Source organism: Rattus norvegicus, chromosome 16, assembly GCF_036323735.1.
Source record: "Rattus norvegicus strain BN/NHsdMcwi chromosome 16, GRCr8, whole genome shotgun sequence".
NCBI lineage: Eukaryota > Metazoa > Chordata > Mammalia > Rodentia > Muridae > Rattus > Rattus norvegicus.
Window position 1 is genome coordinate 2,278,239 of NC_086034.1, and position 17,766 is coordinate 2,296,004.

A 17,766-nucleotide genomic window follows, 5' to 3' on the forward strand; every position below is an offset into this window, starting at 1 on the left:
TGTGGCTGTCTGGTGGCCTCCAGGTAAGCAGGAGTTGACAGTGACACTGAGAGTGCCGTGGACACTGGTCTGCTTTGCGCTTGTATCCTTGAACCAGGGACACACACCACACACACACACACATACACACACACACACACGCACACGCACACGCACACATGCACACACCATACACATACACCACACACACACACACCACAAACACACCCCCACACCCCCATACCACACACACACACACCACATACATCACACACACACCACACACACACACACACACACACACACACACACACACACACACACACACACCACATGCACAGCTTAAGCAGTGTTGCCATGGCCTATGTTCGTTTCCTTGTTTGAGAGAATTGTGAATTTGGAAAGGTTACGTTAGTGGTAATGCTTTTATAGTTTTAGGCAGATGGGTTCTTACTACATAGTCAAAAGTAGGGGGCTGAAAGTGCTGGGGGCGCCTGTGTCTGTTCAGGGGCACATTGGCTTTGGCCTCCAGCATTAGTGGTCTCTGAGGTCACAGTGACATGTGGACCCATCTATGGCATATTTGATTTTTTTTTTTTTTTTAAGGAAAAGTTTTGTTTTCACGAGAAAGCATGAAATCATGGACTTTAAAGTTGGAGACCAAGTTGAATTTATTTTCAGGCCTTGTAGGCCAACAAAATTCAGAATGAAATAAATAGAAAGCAAGCAAGCCCACCTTCTCTAGCCAAGTTGTGTAACCAAATCTTGTTTTTTGGAGGGTAGCAGGGGTTGGGGTGTTTGAGACAGGGTTTCTCTGTGTGACTCTGGTTCTCCTGATACTCATCTGTACACCAGGCTGGCCTTGAACTCATATCTGTGTGCCTCTGTTTCCCAAGTGCTGGAATTATACACGTGTGCTGCCACACCAGGCTGAGTCTGTCTTGAATGAATGGATACCTAAGAGAGAATGGGGTAGCCAAGCCAGGATGACCTAAGATTCTTTAACTCCATACAAGTGAACTTGATTGGTAATTTCTTTTTGTTTACTTGTTTTTTGAAATGAGATCTCATGTATCCCTGACTGGCCTTGAACCTACTATGTAGCTCAGGCTGGCCTCCAAAACCTGATTCTCCTGACTCCACCTGTCTCCACCTTAAAAGTGCTGGGAGTAGAGGTGTGCCCCAGCACGCTCAGCAGCTCCCTCTTGTCTTTTTAAGTATGGCCTTGTTATGTAGACAATGCTGGCTTCAACAAACTGTCCTTCTTGTCTATGCCACCCAAAGGCTGGAATCCTATGTATGTACCAACTTACTGCCCAAAGGCTGGGTACGTGTGCACTGCCATGCTTGGTTGGGATCCTATGTGTGCACTGCCTTGGTTGTGGGATCCTATGTGTGCACTGCCTTGGTTGTGGGATCTGATGTGCACTGCCTTGGTTGTAGGATATGATATGCACAGCCATGCTTAGTTGGGGCCAGACTTTCACGGGAGGCATTTAAACAGTAGAGCCCTTACTTGCCTGGGTGCCAAGTGGAGATGGATGTTGCCTTGTGGTTGGTGGCCAGAGAAAGCTGCCCAAGAACAACTGCTGCTGTTACCTGAACCTGGGTCCCAAGCCTGCACCGTCCTTCTGACTTTGTGCTGGCCTGGGGTACCTTTTCAGCATATGGCCAGGGAGAAGTAAAAGAAAGCCTAGATTTCTTAATCTGAACAGCAACATCCCAGAGTTATAGTGGAGAAGTGTAAGGGAGAGGGAAGGTGGAGGAAGTGTTGGGCAGACTTTCCCATCCACAAAAATGGTGCTGGGTCTAAACCCTATGTGTTTCCAAAGAAACTTTTATCTCAACACATAAAGATTGAGATTATTCTCTAGATAAAAGAAGCGGTCATTGAAAGAGCTAAGCCTTGCTCTGACAAATGGCCGCCTCCCTCTTTAGAGGATAGGAAGAGAGTGGTGATTTATGGTAGGTGGGGTTGGGTGGATGAGGATGTGATCTGTCTACCAAGGTAACCCCTCGGAAGTCAGGGAAGCACGAAGGCTAAGGACAGTGGCTGGAAAGCTCTATGTTTCCAGACTTTGTTTACCATGAAGGGGTGGGCTGGGTGAGGTGAAGTGGTGGTATCAGTTCCCCAACCCTTTCCTCATATGTAAATGGATGATAGTGCCTGCCTCCCTTGTTAGGAGGGATTAATGAGAGTTCTCTGCTACCTGGGTATAGGTGTATCGTGGGAATTAAGTTTGCTGTCTCAGTCTACCTGCAGCCCTATATTTAGTAATATGATTTCAGTTTTCCCATTGAAAAAACATGGCTCAGCCCTGCTGGAGTGGTGCATGCCTTTGATCCCAGCACTCAGGAAGCAGAGGCAGGCGTATCTGAGTTCCAAGCTAGCCTGGTCTACAAAGTGAGTTCTGGGACAGCCAGAGCTACAGAGACATCCTGTCTTGAGAGATGGTTCCGCGGTGAAGAGCACTGGCTATTCTTCCAAACGTCCTGAGTCCAATTTGCAGCACCCACATGGCCCACAACCATCTGTAGTGGGGTATGATTCCCTTCTTTTGGTGTGCATAAATTAAAAAATTAAAAAAACAAAGCCCCCCCCCCCAAAAAAAAACCAACCAAACAAAATGAACCCTGAACCTTTGGTAGAGGAGTTTTGTTTTGTTTTTTAATTTTTTTTTTTTAAACTATGCATCCCTGAGCTGATCCGTTTTAAGATATTGTGAGGGGTTTGCCTTTAGTCCTGAGTCATCTACCTTTTGTTAAACAATCTTTATGGAAACATTGTTCCAATCAAATCGTATTTAAGTAGTCGTTCAGAAGTCTTTTCTTTCTTAGTCTTGAAAGGCAAGTTCCTGTTTGACCTAAATAGTTGGTTGGTCCAGTAGAGATGTTGTATTGTGTCATCCTGTCTGAATCTCTGGTTGGATCCCCTGACTGTCAGCACACTGGAAGCTCCGTGACTGAAAACCCCCAGGCGCTGTAGGCCTCCCAGCTTCTACAGTACGAGGCTCTTAATTGTGCCTTTTCCACCCTAGCCACTACGAAATATGTGCTCTTCATCAAATAATTACAGAATTGGAGGACCTACTCAAAAGAGAAAAGATTTCCATGACCTTTGCCACCAATGATTTTCCCACCTGGTTAATTGCATCCTGTGTAATTACATTTGCCCTGGGAGGGGAAGGGTTGAAAATGTCTCCTTGTCTGGCTTTCAGAAAGAATGTGAAATCGATACCACGACAATTGAGGCCAGCAATGGGGATCTCCAGCTGCACTTGGATACAAAGCCCAAGTGCTGGCTCTTGTGGCCATCAGAGCTTAATCCTCCTGACAGCATCTAGTCAGATATGCAGTGGGAGGAAACTCAGGTGCCGAGGCCGGTCGGGCACCTTTCATCAACACTGTGGTCATTTTGTAGCCTCTGAGGGCAGTGTGCCCAGAGCGCACACTGGGCAGCCTCTGACTATCTTGCCTTTTGGGGGTGATTATAGCAAGACTGGCATTCCCCTAAAATATTTCATCTGAAACCTAGGAGCCCTCTTGGGTGCAGACATACAGTGTGTTGGGAATTTTGTAAGCTGCTCAGTAAAACATATTAACAAAGTATATAGTAAAACTTTAGATTAAAAACAACGTTTGGGGGCTGGAGAGATGGCTCAGCGGTTAAGAGCACTGACTGCTCTTCCAGAGGTCCTGAGTTCAAATCCCAGCAACCACATGGTGGCTCACAACCATCTGTAATGAGATCTGATGCCCTCTTTTGGTGTGTCTAAGATAGCAACAGTGTACTTATATATAATAAGTAAATCTTTAAAAAAAATTAAAAACAAAAACAACGTTTGGGCCATTCACTGGGAATTATCAGTTTTGTGCACCCGAAATGAGACATTCCACTACAGACTTTGTGAGCAGTTGAGACTCGAGCCTAAGTATTTGAGCCCAAGTGTCACAGAAGCACTAGATATTTGTCAACGGGCCGAGAGGGATAGAGAGTGTTCTAGGAACAGTGATAGTGATCACGTGTCCCAGAGGAGTGGATGCAGGGTGTGTGTTCTTCTGTCCTGTAGACGTCCTTTAGCTGTGTCGTGTAGCTGGAGGAGATGGGACCTCTGAGGAGGGAAAGTGTGTTCAGAAGTAATTAGGTCCGAATCTCATTAAAGCCTCTGCTTTGCTTAGGCATTGAATTCCTGAAAGGATTCCGAGTAATCCTGGAGGAGCTGAGGTCGGAAGGAAGACTGTGCCAACAACTGGTTCTGAAGGACCCAAAACAACTCAACAGCAGCTTTAAAAGAACTGTGAGTCACATCCCCTGAAGACACCATTGTCTCGGGGTCTGAATGCTCTATTGAAAGTCTGAAATTGGAGAAGGGGGCCTCTGGGGTCCACAGCCCAGCCAAGGTGGGAGAGAGAGAGAGAGAGAGAGAGAGAGAGAGAGAGAGAGAGAGAGAGAGAGAGAGAGAGAGAATGGGAGGTGCGGAGGCTGAGCCGGTCACACTCCCAGGAAAGCTCTTTAGTGGGGCTCTGGTAAACACACCTCTCTGGTTACACGAAGCAGCAGCTATCCCAGGGTCTATGCTCTGGAGAGCTCTGTGGGCTCCCCCCTTATCTCTAGTTCCCAGGCTCAGTGCTAATGTGCTGTGGCTTTTTGGTCCAAGAACAGACAGCACTGTCCTGTAGCATCTGGGACTCGAAACCCAAGCTAAGTCCTTCAAGTGCACCCGACTTTCTGCTTTCCTGGGATCCGCTTGGCCTTGGAATTGCGTCTGAGTGACAGTCACTGTGGAGTGCAGGTCCTTTGTAGGTGGGGGTGGACAATTCTCCACACTATGTGTCTTTGTTCCCTTTTAGGGAATGGAATCTCAGCCTTTCCTGAATATGAAATTTGAAACGGATTACTTTGTAAAGATTGTCCCTTTCCCTTCCATTAAAAATGAAAGCGATTACCATCCCTTCTTCTTCAGGACACGAGGTGAGTATGGTCTTCCCTGCCTGCCTCCTGATAGAGTCATTTCTGCTCTGAGTGACTGCAAACACACCAGGAACCGATACAGAGTAAGTAGGTGAGAAAAAAGTCACATCAAACCACAACAACAAACCAAAATGGACAAGGTCTCTCTACAGTCCAGGCTACCCTGGAATACTACAGGTAGCCCAGGTTAGACTAAAATCCATGTTAAGTCTCCTGCCTCAGCCTCATAAGGTTCAAAAGTGTATTTCTCAGGATAAAGGCTAAGGGCTGGAGAGTTGGCTCAGGACTTAGGAGTGTGGGCTATTCTCTCAGAGTGTTTGGGTTTGATATCTCGAATGCCAAGGAGTCCAATGTCTTCTTCTGACCTCTGTGGACACCAGGCAGACAAGTGGTGTACAGTCACACATGCAGGCAAAATACTCATACATATAAAATAATATAAAGTAAGTAAGTAAAAAGTAAAGGCCAGCAGCCCAAGGCTCTAGCTCAGCGATGGGACACTTGTCCAGCATCTGCAAGGTTCGTCTTTAGCATTGGGTGGAGGCTAAAGCCATGGAAGCACATGCCTGCAATCGCAGTACTCAGGAGAGGAAAGCAGGGAAATTGCTGTAAATTTGAGGCCAGTTTTATTTGCATAGCAAGATTCTATCCTAACCTAAAGAAAACATGCCAAGAAAAAGGCCAAGCCTTCTTCCTGCTTTGCTTTGGATCAAGCATGGATGTGTGTGTGTGTGTGTGTGTGTGTGTGTGTGTGTGTGTGTGTGTGTGTGTGTGTGTGTTTAATTGGGAAAGTTGGCTTTTTCCTTTTATCCCGTGGTTCCAAAGGATCAAACTCAGGCCATCAGGTTTGAGGGCAGATGCCTTTACTTGGCTGACTTACCTACCAGTCTAGCCTTTATTCTTTTGAGGATGCTATGATCACTGAACACATCCATGTATAAACACTGTGATGTTTGTTGGCTAGTGTGATTTTTGTAGGTTGGTTGTAGAGCACTTACCTGGCTTGCACAGGGCCCTCTGATCACTAGCATCCTATAAGAAATGACTCAAACAATCCAAAAACCAGCCAAGGAATAAAAAGTCTAAGTTGATTTTTGAGGTACACTATGAAGGTAAAATGTCGTAAGGTTATGAGTGTGGTTGGGATGATGAAAGCCATGGCCCGCAAGGTGGTTCAGCTGCACAGGCCAGCAAGCCTGACCACTTGAGTTCAGTTTACAGGATCCATGTGGGAAAAGGGGAGAACCCAAAGATGTTCTCTGATGTTTTGAGTGTGGCATATGGGCTGTGGCATGCATATGCCCCCACATATAAGATAAATGTAGATTAAAAAAAGCTTTACCACTTATTTCTGGAAGATTTTACAAAAGTTAATAAAGTTTATTCAGGCCCTATTCTAAATATTTTCTAAATATTAGTGCAGTCCATCTCTGTAGTAACCCTTTGAAGAAGCGCCCGACCCCCCCTCTGGTTCCCTGTGCACAGAGAGGGCACAGGACTTTGTGGGGAACTGGGGTTTGAGCTCTAAAGTCTCTGAAGCCCATACTACCAACTACCAACCATGCTGCTTTTAAATATGGTGGCCAGTCACCATGAGACCTTCCTTCAGTGGTTTCCTCCTGATCATATTTCTTCTGGGGTTCTTGGTCTTGGATGGCCAGACGCTTCCAGGGATCCGCTTTCCTTGTGACTGGTCTCTATTCCTCATATTCGGTGAAATATTCGGTCTCAGCCCTAGCCTGCGTCCATGCTTCCTTTAGTCATTCTTAATGAGATTGTTTTCTATGCTGCCAAGTTATTTTGTCTTAGTTTCATAATTAAAAATGAGACTCATTAGGTCAAGACAACATGTGTTTGTCCATCTGTTGTTGCTTTCTGAATAATGGTCAGATAGAAGATCCAAAGAATGTGTTTATGAGAAGAATCCTGCCTTAAAAAAATAACCTAACTTGGGATTAAAATTTCCCTTTGGAATTCCTGTTTCCGAATGAGACACACGATGGGATGTGTACAAGAATATGGATATTTATGTACCGTGTCAGTGCGCTGTGGCTTTGCTACCACCTCGGTTTTCTTGATATTATCTAGATCTTTCTGGAAGACTCTGGCTTAGCATTACGGACTGCTACTTGCTCAGCCTCTTGGCCTCTCTCTACAGTGTTACTGGTATGGAATATCGTTTCAAAGGCCCTGGCTATGAGATAGGATTTTCAGTGATAACAGATTACTTAGTAACTGTCTGTATGCCATTCCTAGGGCCCACCAAGAGGAGTTTAAGTTAGAATGCCTGTGAAGCTAGAAACAATGTTTCAGTGGTTACCAGACCCACCCGAGCGCTCTATGGCTGTAGACATCCCCACCACCGCGCATAAAGAGTGAAGGAAACATGGATAGTTCCTTGAAACTATGCAATAGTGGGCGAACTTTAAAAGCCTCGGTGACTTTACACAGCTTCCACTTCGGTAGTGTGAAGTGCACCACATTAATATTTCTATGTTGTATCTTTTAAATGGTTGTTATGGCATAATTATAATGAAAATTATTGTTGAATTGATATAATTTGTGTCTTCTCCAGCACAGCAGACCCAGTACATATTTATTTTGTTCAATTGTTATAGAAGGAAAAAAAAAAACTGTCCTAAAACTAAAAATCTTTTTATTTTTTTTAATGTAATAGCCTGTGACCTCTTGTTACAACCTGACAACTTGGCCTGTAAGCCCTGTAAGTATAGCTGTCTGTCTGTCATGTGTCAAAGTGTTACCCCAGAAGGCTGTTGGGGCAGCCTTTGGGTGCTTACTCTGGGCCCTTCCTCCTCACAGTCTGGAAGCCTCGGAACCTGAATATCACCCAGTACGGTTCCGACATGCAAGTGTCCTTCCACCATGCACCGCAGAACTTTGGCTTCCGTGGCTTTCATGTTCACTATAAACTCAAGCACGAAGGCCCCTTCAGACGGAGGACTTGCAGGCAGGTGAGCGACTGTGTGTTAAAGGACACACGTGTTTCAAAGTGATACTGGGTGGCGGGAGTGAGTGTAAGGCTACAGCAGTCAGTGGTGGTTTAAGAATGACCCCTGGGTCTGTCTCTGACTGACTCACCACTGTCCCTTGTCCCGTTATCTTCACCTTAGCTGTTTTGGGGTGGTACGCTAGAGGATCGAGAGCACAGATATTAGTAGTTTGACTTCTGTTTTAAGCATACAGGTGGTGTGTGGCAGATAAACCCCTAAACTTTCTGCTTTTTTTTTTTTTTTTTTTTTTTTTGGTTCTTTTTTTCGGAGCTGGGGACCAAACCCAGGGCCTTGCGCTTCCTAGGCAAGCGCTCTACCACTGAGCTAAATCCCCAACCCCAACTTTCTGATCTTTAGATCTTGACTGCGCATCAAATAGTTTGCTCCCATTCCTCCTTTATAGGTGGAGAACCTAGGCCTCAGGGAGGTCACCTGGCTTCTTGGAGGTCACATAGCTAGGAACTAGTAAAAACAGGCCTCGAGCCAAGACACTAGGAAATCACTGGCCCTTCCTGGATTTGTGTGTGTGTGTGTGTGTGTGTGTGTGTGTGTGTGTGTGTGTGTGTGTGTGTATTAATAAACAAAAGGCCAGGGTTAAATAGAAACCTGATAATGAACATCATGAACTCAGTGTCACCAGAGCAATGGGAAGTTTAGGGACTGCCACATGGTTCTGGAAGCCCTCTCCCTGTGTGCCAGGTCCAGCCTGGCTCTCCTGCAGCCCCTCCCTTTTACCACAGAGCTCAAGTTAGATGATGACATGAATGCAGACCTGTCACACCTTGATGTACTCAGGCTGTCCTTGAACTCAGTCTTACCTCTGCTTCCCGAGTGATGGTCTTAAAGGCGTGTGCTACCGTGACAGGCCCTGTTCTTTCTTAGACAGACAGAAAATTGGTTTTTCTCTGAAAAGGTTGTTTTTTAAATATTGACATTCTCTTTTTTAAAGATTTATTCATTTAGACATTGAAGCTGTCTTCAGACACACCAGAAGAGGGCATTGTTTCCCATTACAGATGGTTGTGAGCCACCATGCAGTTGCTGGGAATTGAACTCAGGACCTCTGGAAGAGCAATCAGTGCTCTTAACCACTGAGCCATCTCTCCAGACCCTGAAAAAGTTTTTTTTTTTTTTAAATATTTTATTCATTTATTATATATATGAGTACACTGTAGCTGTCTTCAGACACACCAGAAGAGGGCATCAGATCTCATTACAGATGGTTGTGAGCCACCATGTGGTTGCTGGGATTTGAACTCAGGACCTCGGGAAGAGCAGTCGGTGCCCTTAACCACTGAGCCATCTCTCCAGCCCCCTGAAAAAGTTTTTAAGCTAGTTTTATTTATTTATTTCAGGACTGCACATACAGGTGTATTTTTATTTTATGTGCATGAATGTTTTGCCTCTGTGTGTGTCTGAACCACATGTATGGAGTGTCTGCTAGAGTCCAGAAGAGGGTGTCAGATCCCCTGAAATTAGCATAGCAGGTGCTTGTGAGCTGCCCTGAAGCTTCTAGGATCCTGGCTGAAGGTCCTCTGTAAGAGCATAAGTGCTCTCAGTTGCTGAGCCATCTCTGTAGCTTCTCTTCTCACCTTTTTATTAAGCAAAGGGTATTCTGGTTAATTTCGTTATTTTCAAATCACAAGGATGAGGCACTCCCAGCTAGGTACAACACTTCTGTCTTTCTGGAACTGGGCTCAAACCAGCGGCAGGTCTCCTTCAGCTCCAGGACGAAGAGGCCCGTTACCTCTTCTCTACCACATGAGCGTTTGAGTTTGCTGTTTGCTTTTTTGCAGGACCAGAATACAGAGACTACCAGCTGCCTCCTTCAAAATGTTTCTCCAGGGGATTATGTCATTGAGGTACGTACAACAGCAGACTGCCCCTTCGTCACTTCAACAGAGAGCAGGTTGCATGGAATTCTGAGCCTTTTATTTATTGGTTTTAAGACTGAGTCCAGGGTAGTAGCTCAGGCTAGTCTCAAACCCCTATAGATCCGAGGATAAGTTTGAAAGACAATTGTCTCCTGCCTCTGCCTACTGTGATTATAGACACCCACACTATGGTCGTCGCTTTTATGCGGACCCTGGGGATTTGAACTCAGTTCTTCAAGCCTACACAACAGTACTTTAATCCACGAAGCCATCTCCTCAGCCCCATCTTTTTTTGTAAATTTTGTTTATTTATTTTATGTATATGAGTACACGTAGCTGTCTTCAGACACACCATAAGAGGGCACTGGATCCCATTACACATAGTTGGGAGCCACCATGTTGTTGCTGGGTATTGAACTCAGGACCTCTGGAAGACTCAGCTCTTAACCGCTGAGCCATCTCTCTAGTCCCAACCATCCTTTTTTTTTTTTTTTTTTAAGTTGAACGTTAAACTATCACCATTATCTGTCCTTATTGGCTCCCACACTCATTGCCTGGGGGATGGAAAGATGAATGACATCACCAGTGTTCTACTTCCCTCCTAGATACAATGTATAGAAGTGCTACCATTTACGACACAGTAACACACAGCTTTCTGTTTTGTAGCTGGTGGACGACAGCAACACCACCAGGAAGGCTGCTCAGTATGTGGTGAAGCCAGGTAAAGCTCTTGGGCTTGGATTTGACATCACACTCTTGAGAGCAGGCTTCTAGCATTTTCTGTGCTCTGCAATTCACGGCTTACAAAACACCAGTCACCCCACCTTTCCTTTTAAATGATTGTTCATCATTCCTTCTGTGTTGTTGATGCCTGGAAGGTCAAAACCAGAATGGCGTCTGCCACCAAGACTAGGCAGTTGTCCTTTAGAAGACAAGTAGGGGTAGGAGGCTTTCTGTCAAAGAGTTCTTGGCATATCCAGAGCTATTGAATTATTTTCTACAACACTTTATACAAAGGAAATATTGACTCCTTTTATAATCACAACAGCGGACCTAGAGTAAGGTGGTTGGAACCCTGGAACCTGTTAGTCAGCTTATGTTCTAAAAAACAAAAGGGTGGAAAAGCCTTTTCCCTCTTCTGAACCTGTTCTGCTGCTTGAGTTTAAAAGCTTTCTCTTTGAAACCTCCCAGTGCAGTCTCCCTGGGCTGGACCCATCAGAGCTGTGGCCATCACCGTGCCTCTGGTTGTCATATCCGCATTCGCAACACTCTTCACTGTGATGTGCAGAAAGAAGCAACAAGGTATCTCTCTGCTGTGCCTGCTTTCTCCACCCTCTAGTTGTGCCAGGCCAAGGGGTGGGTACCGACAAAGACTGGGCCTGGGGAGCCCTGCTTCCCTCAGAAGGGGCCTGGGACCCCTCACACTTCCTACTCAGGGAGTCTGAAGTGTGAGAACAGTCAGATGGAGGGTGTCCATCATTGAGAAGTTAGGTCCTTCACCTAGAAAACTGTAGATGAACCACACCTTGATCTGGATGGGGTTACCCAGGTGACGCCACACATAAAAGTCATAAAGATGGTCACTTAAGATTTATGTACTCTCAGCTGAGCATGAGGCACAAGCTTGGTATCCCAGTGGCTTGGGAGACTGAGGCAGGAGGATCTCTCCAATCCAGGAATTGGAGGATAGTCTGAGTAATATAGTGAGATCCTTTGCCAAGAAAAAAAAAAAGTAATTTTTGTTGTTTTGGTTTACTTTACCTGTGTAAATTATACTTTTAAAAAGTATTCTCGGGGTTGGGGATTTGGCTCAGTGGTAGAGCGCTTGCCTAGGAAGCGCAAGGTCCTGGGTTCGATCCCCAGCCCCGAAAAAAAGAAAAAAAAAAAAAAGTATTCTCCTCCCTCAGCTAAAGTTTAGTTCATCTGGTTGCCAGAGCGATCACTGGGTCCTTCGCTGACCAGAGGGGGGCTGCTGCTGTGTTTCTTGGCATCTCCAAGGGCAGTTTCAGGTTAATACAAATTTTTCCCTTTCTGATAGACCACCACAGAAACCGGGCAGCTTGAGGCTGATGTCGTTAAAGACCCGAGACTCTCCAGGTGGAGATGTCCGCTGCTCCTTTTGGTAAATTTACTTTTGAGACTTGGATCTCATGCAGCTCAGGCTGGTCTCCACCTTGCCAAGTCGTTGAGGATAACCACGAACATCTGACCTTTCCAAGTGTCCTCCTCCCAAGGGCTGGGATTTTTAGCTGTGAGTCACTATGTCTCAGCTCAGCTGCTCATTCCTGAAGACTCTGAGCCCCAGATCATATGGATAAAGACAAAGCTTTGTTTATAGGTGTCAACCTTATCTTCTTTCCCAATTTAGAAAATATATATTCACATTTAGATGAAGAAAGCCCTGAGTCCTCCACATACGCTGCAGTTCTCCCCAGAGACAGGCTCCGGCCTCGGCCCAAGGTCTTCCTCTGCTATTCTAGTAAAGACGGCCAGAATCACATGAACGTGGTCCAGTGTTTCGCCTACTTCCTACAGGAATTCTGTGGATGTGAGGTACGGAATCTAGTTTCTTCTCTTACCCTGGGCAGGATGTATACTCCATCAGATTTTTCTTCGTGCCATCTCCCCATTGCAGGGCTGGGAACCTACTTTTGGCTAGTACCTTACTTTCCAGACCACAGTCTGTCTTAGTTTGTCCTGTCTGTCACCAGCAGCAAAGGTCTCCTGTGACACATTCATGCTTGAAACCATTGAGTGGCACCCACACGGTAGGATGCTTTGTGAGTACCCTGGTGTGGAACAGAGTGTGAGACTGTCATGTGACATCATGGGGAGCGCCTGTAGGGTCAAGCTTCAGTGGGGTATCAGGGAGAGAACACAAATGAAGACAGCTTTAGGAACTGAGGCAATTCCCTGAGGGTGGTTTGCTAGGATTGGGAATGAAGGATGGGGTCTCCCCTAGAAGGGATCTTGGGGACCCAGAAGGAGTGTGTAACAGAGGACTGAGATTGATTGGTATGACGTCATAGAACCGGTGAGGGCTCCGGAATTTAGAGAATGTTTGGATGTTCATGCTGGTTTCTTAGTTTTTCCTCCTCCCCCTCCCCTTCTCCCTGTTCCTCCTCCCCTTCTTCCTTCTCTTCCTTCTCCTTTTGTTTTTTCTCTGTAGCTCTGGCTATCCTGGAATTCAATTTGTAGATCAGGCTGGCCTCAGATCTATAGAGATCCACTGCCTCTGCCTTCCAAGTGCTGGGATGAAAAGTGTTCATGCATCCCTGTGCCCGTCTTTCTGAGTCTTCTTGAATTAACTGTCATCATCAAGTAGCTTTTCCATCAACTTTTAACTCTTAGAACGGTGTCTTAGCTATTGTTGAAGGCATAACCTGATTGTCACAAATGCAATTATCATGTGACAGCTTTTTAGTCCATTTGGCCCATTTGTTTGGTGAGACTGCCCTCTGGTGTTAATAAGATGTATTTAAACCTGGTGAGATTGCCTCCTGTTGGGAAAGCCTTGAGTTTAGCGGATGAACAGCTGCTGAGAAACACTGCAGACTGCAACTGTAGCCAGTGCGTTCCCTGTTCTTTTGTGCGTAGATGAAACTGCACACAGGGTTTTCTTTTGAATAGCTACATCATCTATAATACTGACTTAGCATAGCTTGTGAAGCTTCTCTGTTCTGAGCTGGCCCATTTCTGACAATTTCTCAAGGATAAATGCCTTAAAATGGAATTGTTCAGAGATAGGAATATTCTTAAAAACACTTGTTTTATTTATTAAGATGAAATCAGCTAGTACAGAGGTCTTTTTGTCTTTACAAATTCGTAAAACATTCCACATCTGATTTAACAAACTACACAGGTCAAGAGATTAGTAGACAGACTGTTTTTGTGCGATATAGAAACCTAGGAGCCACATATTTTAAAGAACCGGTTTGCTGGAATGTGCATAATATGTAGTTTTTAGCTATGCTGCTTTGTGCTCCTGGAGGGGCATGCACTTCCACCCACCCACCCAGGAGCTGTATGGGTCCTTGAGTGAAACACCCACACACCCCTCCCCCCCCAATCTTATTTTCGAAATGCCTTGGCCATTCAGGGCCTGGGCAGATCTAATTCTCCCCCTGGCCATCATAGATTTTCCTCTGGTACTCCTGACTCTACATCCTCTAAAACTATGATCTATCTTTGCTGCCCTGTTTCTTCTGGGCAGCCCTTCCGGGGACCGCATTCCTTCCCACCTACATTTCGGATGATTTTCCTTCTGCAGCTCTAAATCTGATCTGTCTCCCTCCAAAACCTGGTGACTCTCCTCTCTCTTCCTCTCTCCCTTGTCTGTCCTAGCCTAAGCAAATCTGAGGGTCCCAACCAGCCTCCCTTTGCCCAGTGGCATCTTTATTTATCAATCAAAAGTCAATTGAGGACAAGGTCCTTCAGCGTTTGGACACACAGGTTCCCAATTAAGTCAAAACAGTAGCCCCAACAATAATGTTAGCATGGATTAAAGTATGGAATGAGTCAATATTCTTTTCAGCAGATGGATACATGTTGGGGCTCTCTTCTCGGGTACCATTTTAGAACAGGAGGGTTTAATCCTTCCAGAGTAGCCCTCTGCTGTATAATCTCTGTTTGGCTGTTAGGGATTATTTTTTTGACTACTTTTGAGTCAGGGGACGATGCTTACAGTATCTCACAGGAGAAACTGTATGAATACAGTTTCCAGGGGGCGCTGCTTACAGTATCCCACAGGAGAAACTGTACTAATACAGTTGCCAGGGGACGCTGCTTACAGTATCCCACAGGAGAAACTGTACTAATACAGTTGCCAGGGGACGCTGCTTACAGTATCCCACAGGAGAAACAGTATGAATACAGGTTCCAGGGGACACTGCTTATAGTATCCCACAGGAGAAACTGTACTAATACAGTTACCAGGGGATGCTGCTTACAGTATTAGATGAAAGCAGTTTGAAAGAGTAAAAATCCATTGAGGGCATCAGACATACTTAGATTTTTTTGCTTTTTCAGGGATCCCACTACTCTCTTGACCTTTCTTTTCAAACCTCGTGGTTCACAGGTCCAGTGGAGCTCTGACACTGTAGATCTTATGAGATCATAGAGAAAGGTGCAGCCCTGAGAGGGTTAACCAGGAAAACTATACTATAGGTCAGTACAGCAGGCTAAACCTGGGTCTATAAATACAGCCACAGAGGTCTTCTTTCTCAGTCACACTCTGAATATGAGTCAGCTGTCATTGAAGGTGGCTTTGGCACCAGGCCTAAGCTCCATATCACAGGACAGTATGGGGTCACTTTCTCTCCTCAGAGCCATTTAGCCTGTGTCCAGGATCTTTCTGTTCCTTGTATCCAGCAGTCTTAACTCATCACACGGACCACTCACAGTTCCTTCCCATCATGCTGTAAGACATCCTCAAGGCGCCTTAGACAAGCTGCTGAAAATCCTGGCTTCTGTCTCTCCTGTAGGGCAGCAGTGGTAGTGACCCCGTGTGTTATCACATGATGTCATGGACGACAAGCACTTTCAGGAAGTCTGGTGTGTGGATGCGGTTGTTGGCCACAGAGTGTGTGGGCATGCACATGCACATACACATGCACACTGTGGTAACCCAGATAGATCCTCCATGAATCTTGGTTAAAAATGGCTGAAGGGCAGATGATTGGACCTCATTGCCTTGTTCCCGTCTTTGTGCTGGGCATCGGTGTAAACGAGTACCGAGGTGACCTGTGCTCTTTTCCAGGTGGCTCTGGACCTGTGGGAAGATTTCAGCCACTGCATAGAGGGCCAGAGAGAATGGGTCATTCAGAAGATCCATGAGTCCCAGTTCATCATTGTCGTGTGCTCCAAAGGCATGAAGTACTTTGTAGATAAGAAGAGCTACAGACACAAAGGAGGCAGTCGTGGCGGCACGGGGCAAGGAGAGCTCTTCCTAGTGGCCGTGGCAGCCATTGCTGAGAAGCTCCGTCAGGCCAAGCAGAGCTCATCTGCGGCACTGAGCAAGTTCATCACCGTCTACTTTGATTATTCCTGTGAAGGGGATGTCCCCTGTACCCTGGACCTGAGCACCAAATACAAGCTCATGGACAACCTTCCTGAGCTCTGTTCCCATCTACACTCAGGAGAACAGGAGGAGCTGGGCCAGCACCCAGGACACAGCAGCAGAAGGAACTACTTTCGGAGCAAAGCTGGCCGCTCCCTGTATGTTGCCATTTGCAACATGCACCAGTTTATTGATGAGGAACCTGACTGGTTCGAGAAGCAGTTTGTACCCTTCCACCCGCCCCCTGTGCGCTACCAGGAGCCAGTCCTGGAGAAGTTTGACTCAGGTTTGGTTTTAAATGATGTCATAAGCAAACCAGGGCCAGAAAGTGACTTCTGCCTGAAAGTTGAGGCTTCTATACTTGGGGCCACTGGGCCAGCTGACTCTTACTCATACCTGGAGAATCAGCATGCAGGCCTGGACCAAGACACTGAGGCCCAGCCCGCCTGTGATGGTGGCCCTGCCTTGCAGCCCCTGTTGCATGCAGTGAAAGCTGGCAGTCCTTCAGATATGCCACGGGACTCAGGCATATACGACTCCTCTGTGCCCTCATCAGAGCTGTCTCTGCCTCTGATGGAAGGACTCTCCCCTGATCAGATAGAAACGTCTTCCCTGACGGAGAGCGTCTCTTCCTCCTCTGGCCTAGGTAAGATGCCTTCGGACAGGGCCCTTATTTTATCCATCTGGCTGTCTGCCTTATCATCTATCTATCTATCTATCTATCTATCTATCTATCTATCTATCTATCTATCATCAGGCATCTATTGGGTTTTTTTATTTTATTTTTTTAAAGACTTATTTATTTATTTAGTATATGAGTACACTGTAGTTGTCTTCAGACACACCAGAAGAAGGCATCAGATCTCATTACAGATGGTTGTGAGCCAGCATGTGGTTGCTGGGATTTGCTCAGGACCTCTGGAAGAGCACTCTTAACCACTGAGCCATCTCTCAAGCCCATCTATTGGGTTTTTATTGGTTTGGTTTTTTTTTTTGTTTGTTTTTTTGTTTTTGTTTTTTTTGTTTTTGTTTTGAGACAGGGTCTTGCTGTGCAGCTCTGACTGTCCCCAGAACTCACTGTAGATCAGGCTAGTCCTGAACTCATAGAGATCCACCTGATTCTGCTTCCTGAGTGCTGGGATTAAAGGCTTACACTACTATGTCTGACTAGGGACTGGGCCTTTGGTACAGGCCATACAGCCAATGCTGGTAATTCATACCAAACCCCTCCTCCAGTGTTATACATGCTGTTGCCTGTGGAATCGCCTTTTTAACAATTTATGTTTATTTTCTGTGTGCACACACACATGAGAATGAGGGCTGCGTATGGCATGAGCCCTGGCACATATGGACCAAAGGACACTTTGTGGGAGTAGATCTCCTTCCACCATGTGGGTCCCACAGGGTAAGCTCTGGTTGTCAGCCTTGGTGGCAGTCTCCTAACTCTGAGCTGTCTCGTCTGCCTTGCGTACCCTCCCTGCACTCTGAAAAGATTGGAATACTAAATGCATGCACTGGCAAGGGTTTATGGGATTATGTCCCTGCTGGGAGCTGAGGTCTTTGCTGCCTTTATCCTTCCACTGCCTTTAAAGCCCAGGTGTCTGTTGAACCTGTGTTCACGAACACTGTATTCTTCTCTATGCAAGTTTTGCACAGTGGTGCAGGAAGGAGGGCTCTTCCCCAGAGAGCCTCAGGAATCCACCACACCTATAATTTCTTGGAGTCATACGTGTAAAACTTTGGCTCTAAAGGAGGGGATCTTTCTTCCACTGCTAAGAGGACTCGATCCTATTAAGGGGATGAGAGTGTTACTCTGAGCCAGTTCTGATGCCTGCCTCTTTTGTACAACACACAAGAGCGAGCGAATCCCAG

General features: G+C 46.0%; 1 protein-coding gene across 3 annotated transcripts in view; it reads left to right on the forward strand.

The window, feature by feature from the left end:
* Window positions 1-17,766, forward strand: part of Il17rd (interleukin 17 receptor D) — a 254,656-nt gene that overhangs the window by 43,067 nt on the left and 193,823 nt on the right. For 2 of the 3 annotated variants that reach the window (NM_001191937.2, XM_063275628.1), the window contains exons 4-12: window positions 4,159-4,277; window positions 4,831-4,951; window positions 7,629-7,673; window positions 7,772-7,923; window positions 9,759-9,824; window positions 10,503-10,557; window positions 11,028-11,138; window positions 12,205-12,389; window positions 15,595-16,540. In NM_001191937.2, the coding sequence (NP_001178866.1) occupies window positions 4,159-4,277; window positions 4,831-4,951; window positions 7,629-7,673; window positions 7,772-7,923; window positions 9,759-9,824; window positions 10,503-10,557; window positions 11,028-11,138; window positions 12,205-12,389; window positions 15,595-16,540 (1,800 nt within the window). The remainder of the gene's footprint in view (window positions 1-4,158; window positions 4,278-4,830; window positions 4,952-7,628; window positions 7,674-7,771; window positions 7,924-9,758; window positions 9,825-10,502; window positions 10,558-11,027; window positions 11,139-12,204; window positions 12,390-15,594; window positions 16,541-17,766) is intronic. The other variant, NM_001411766.1, reaches the window with a different exon arrangement.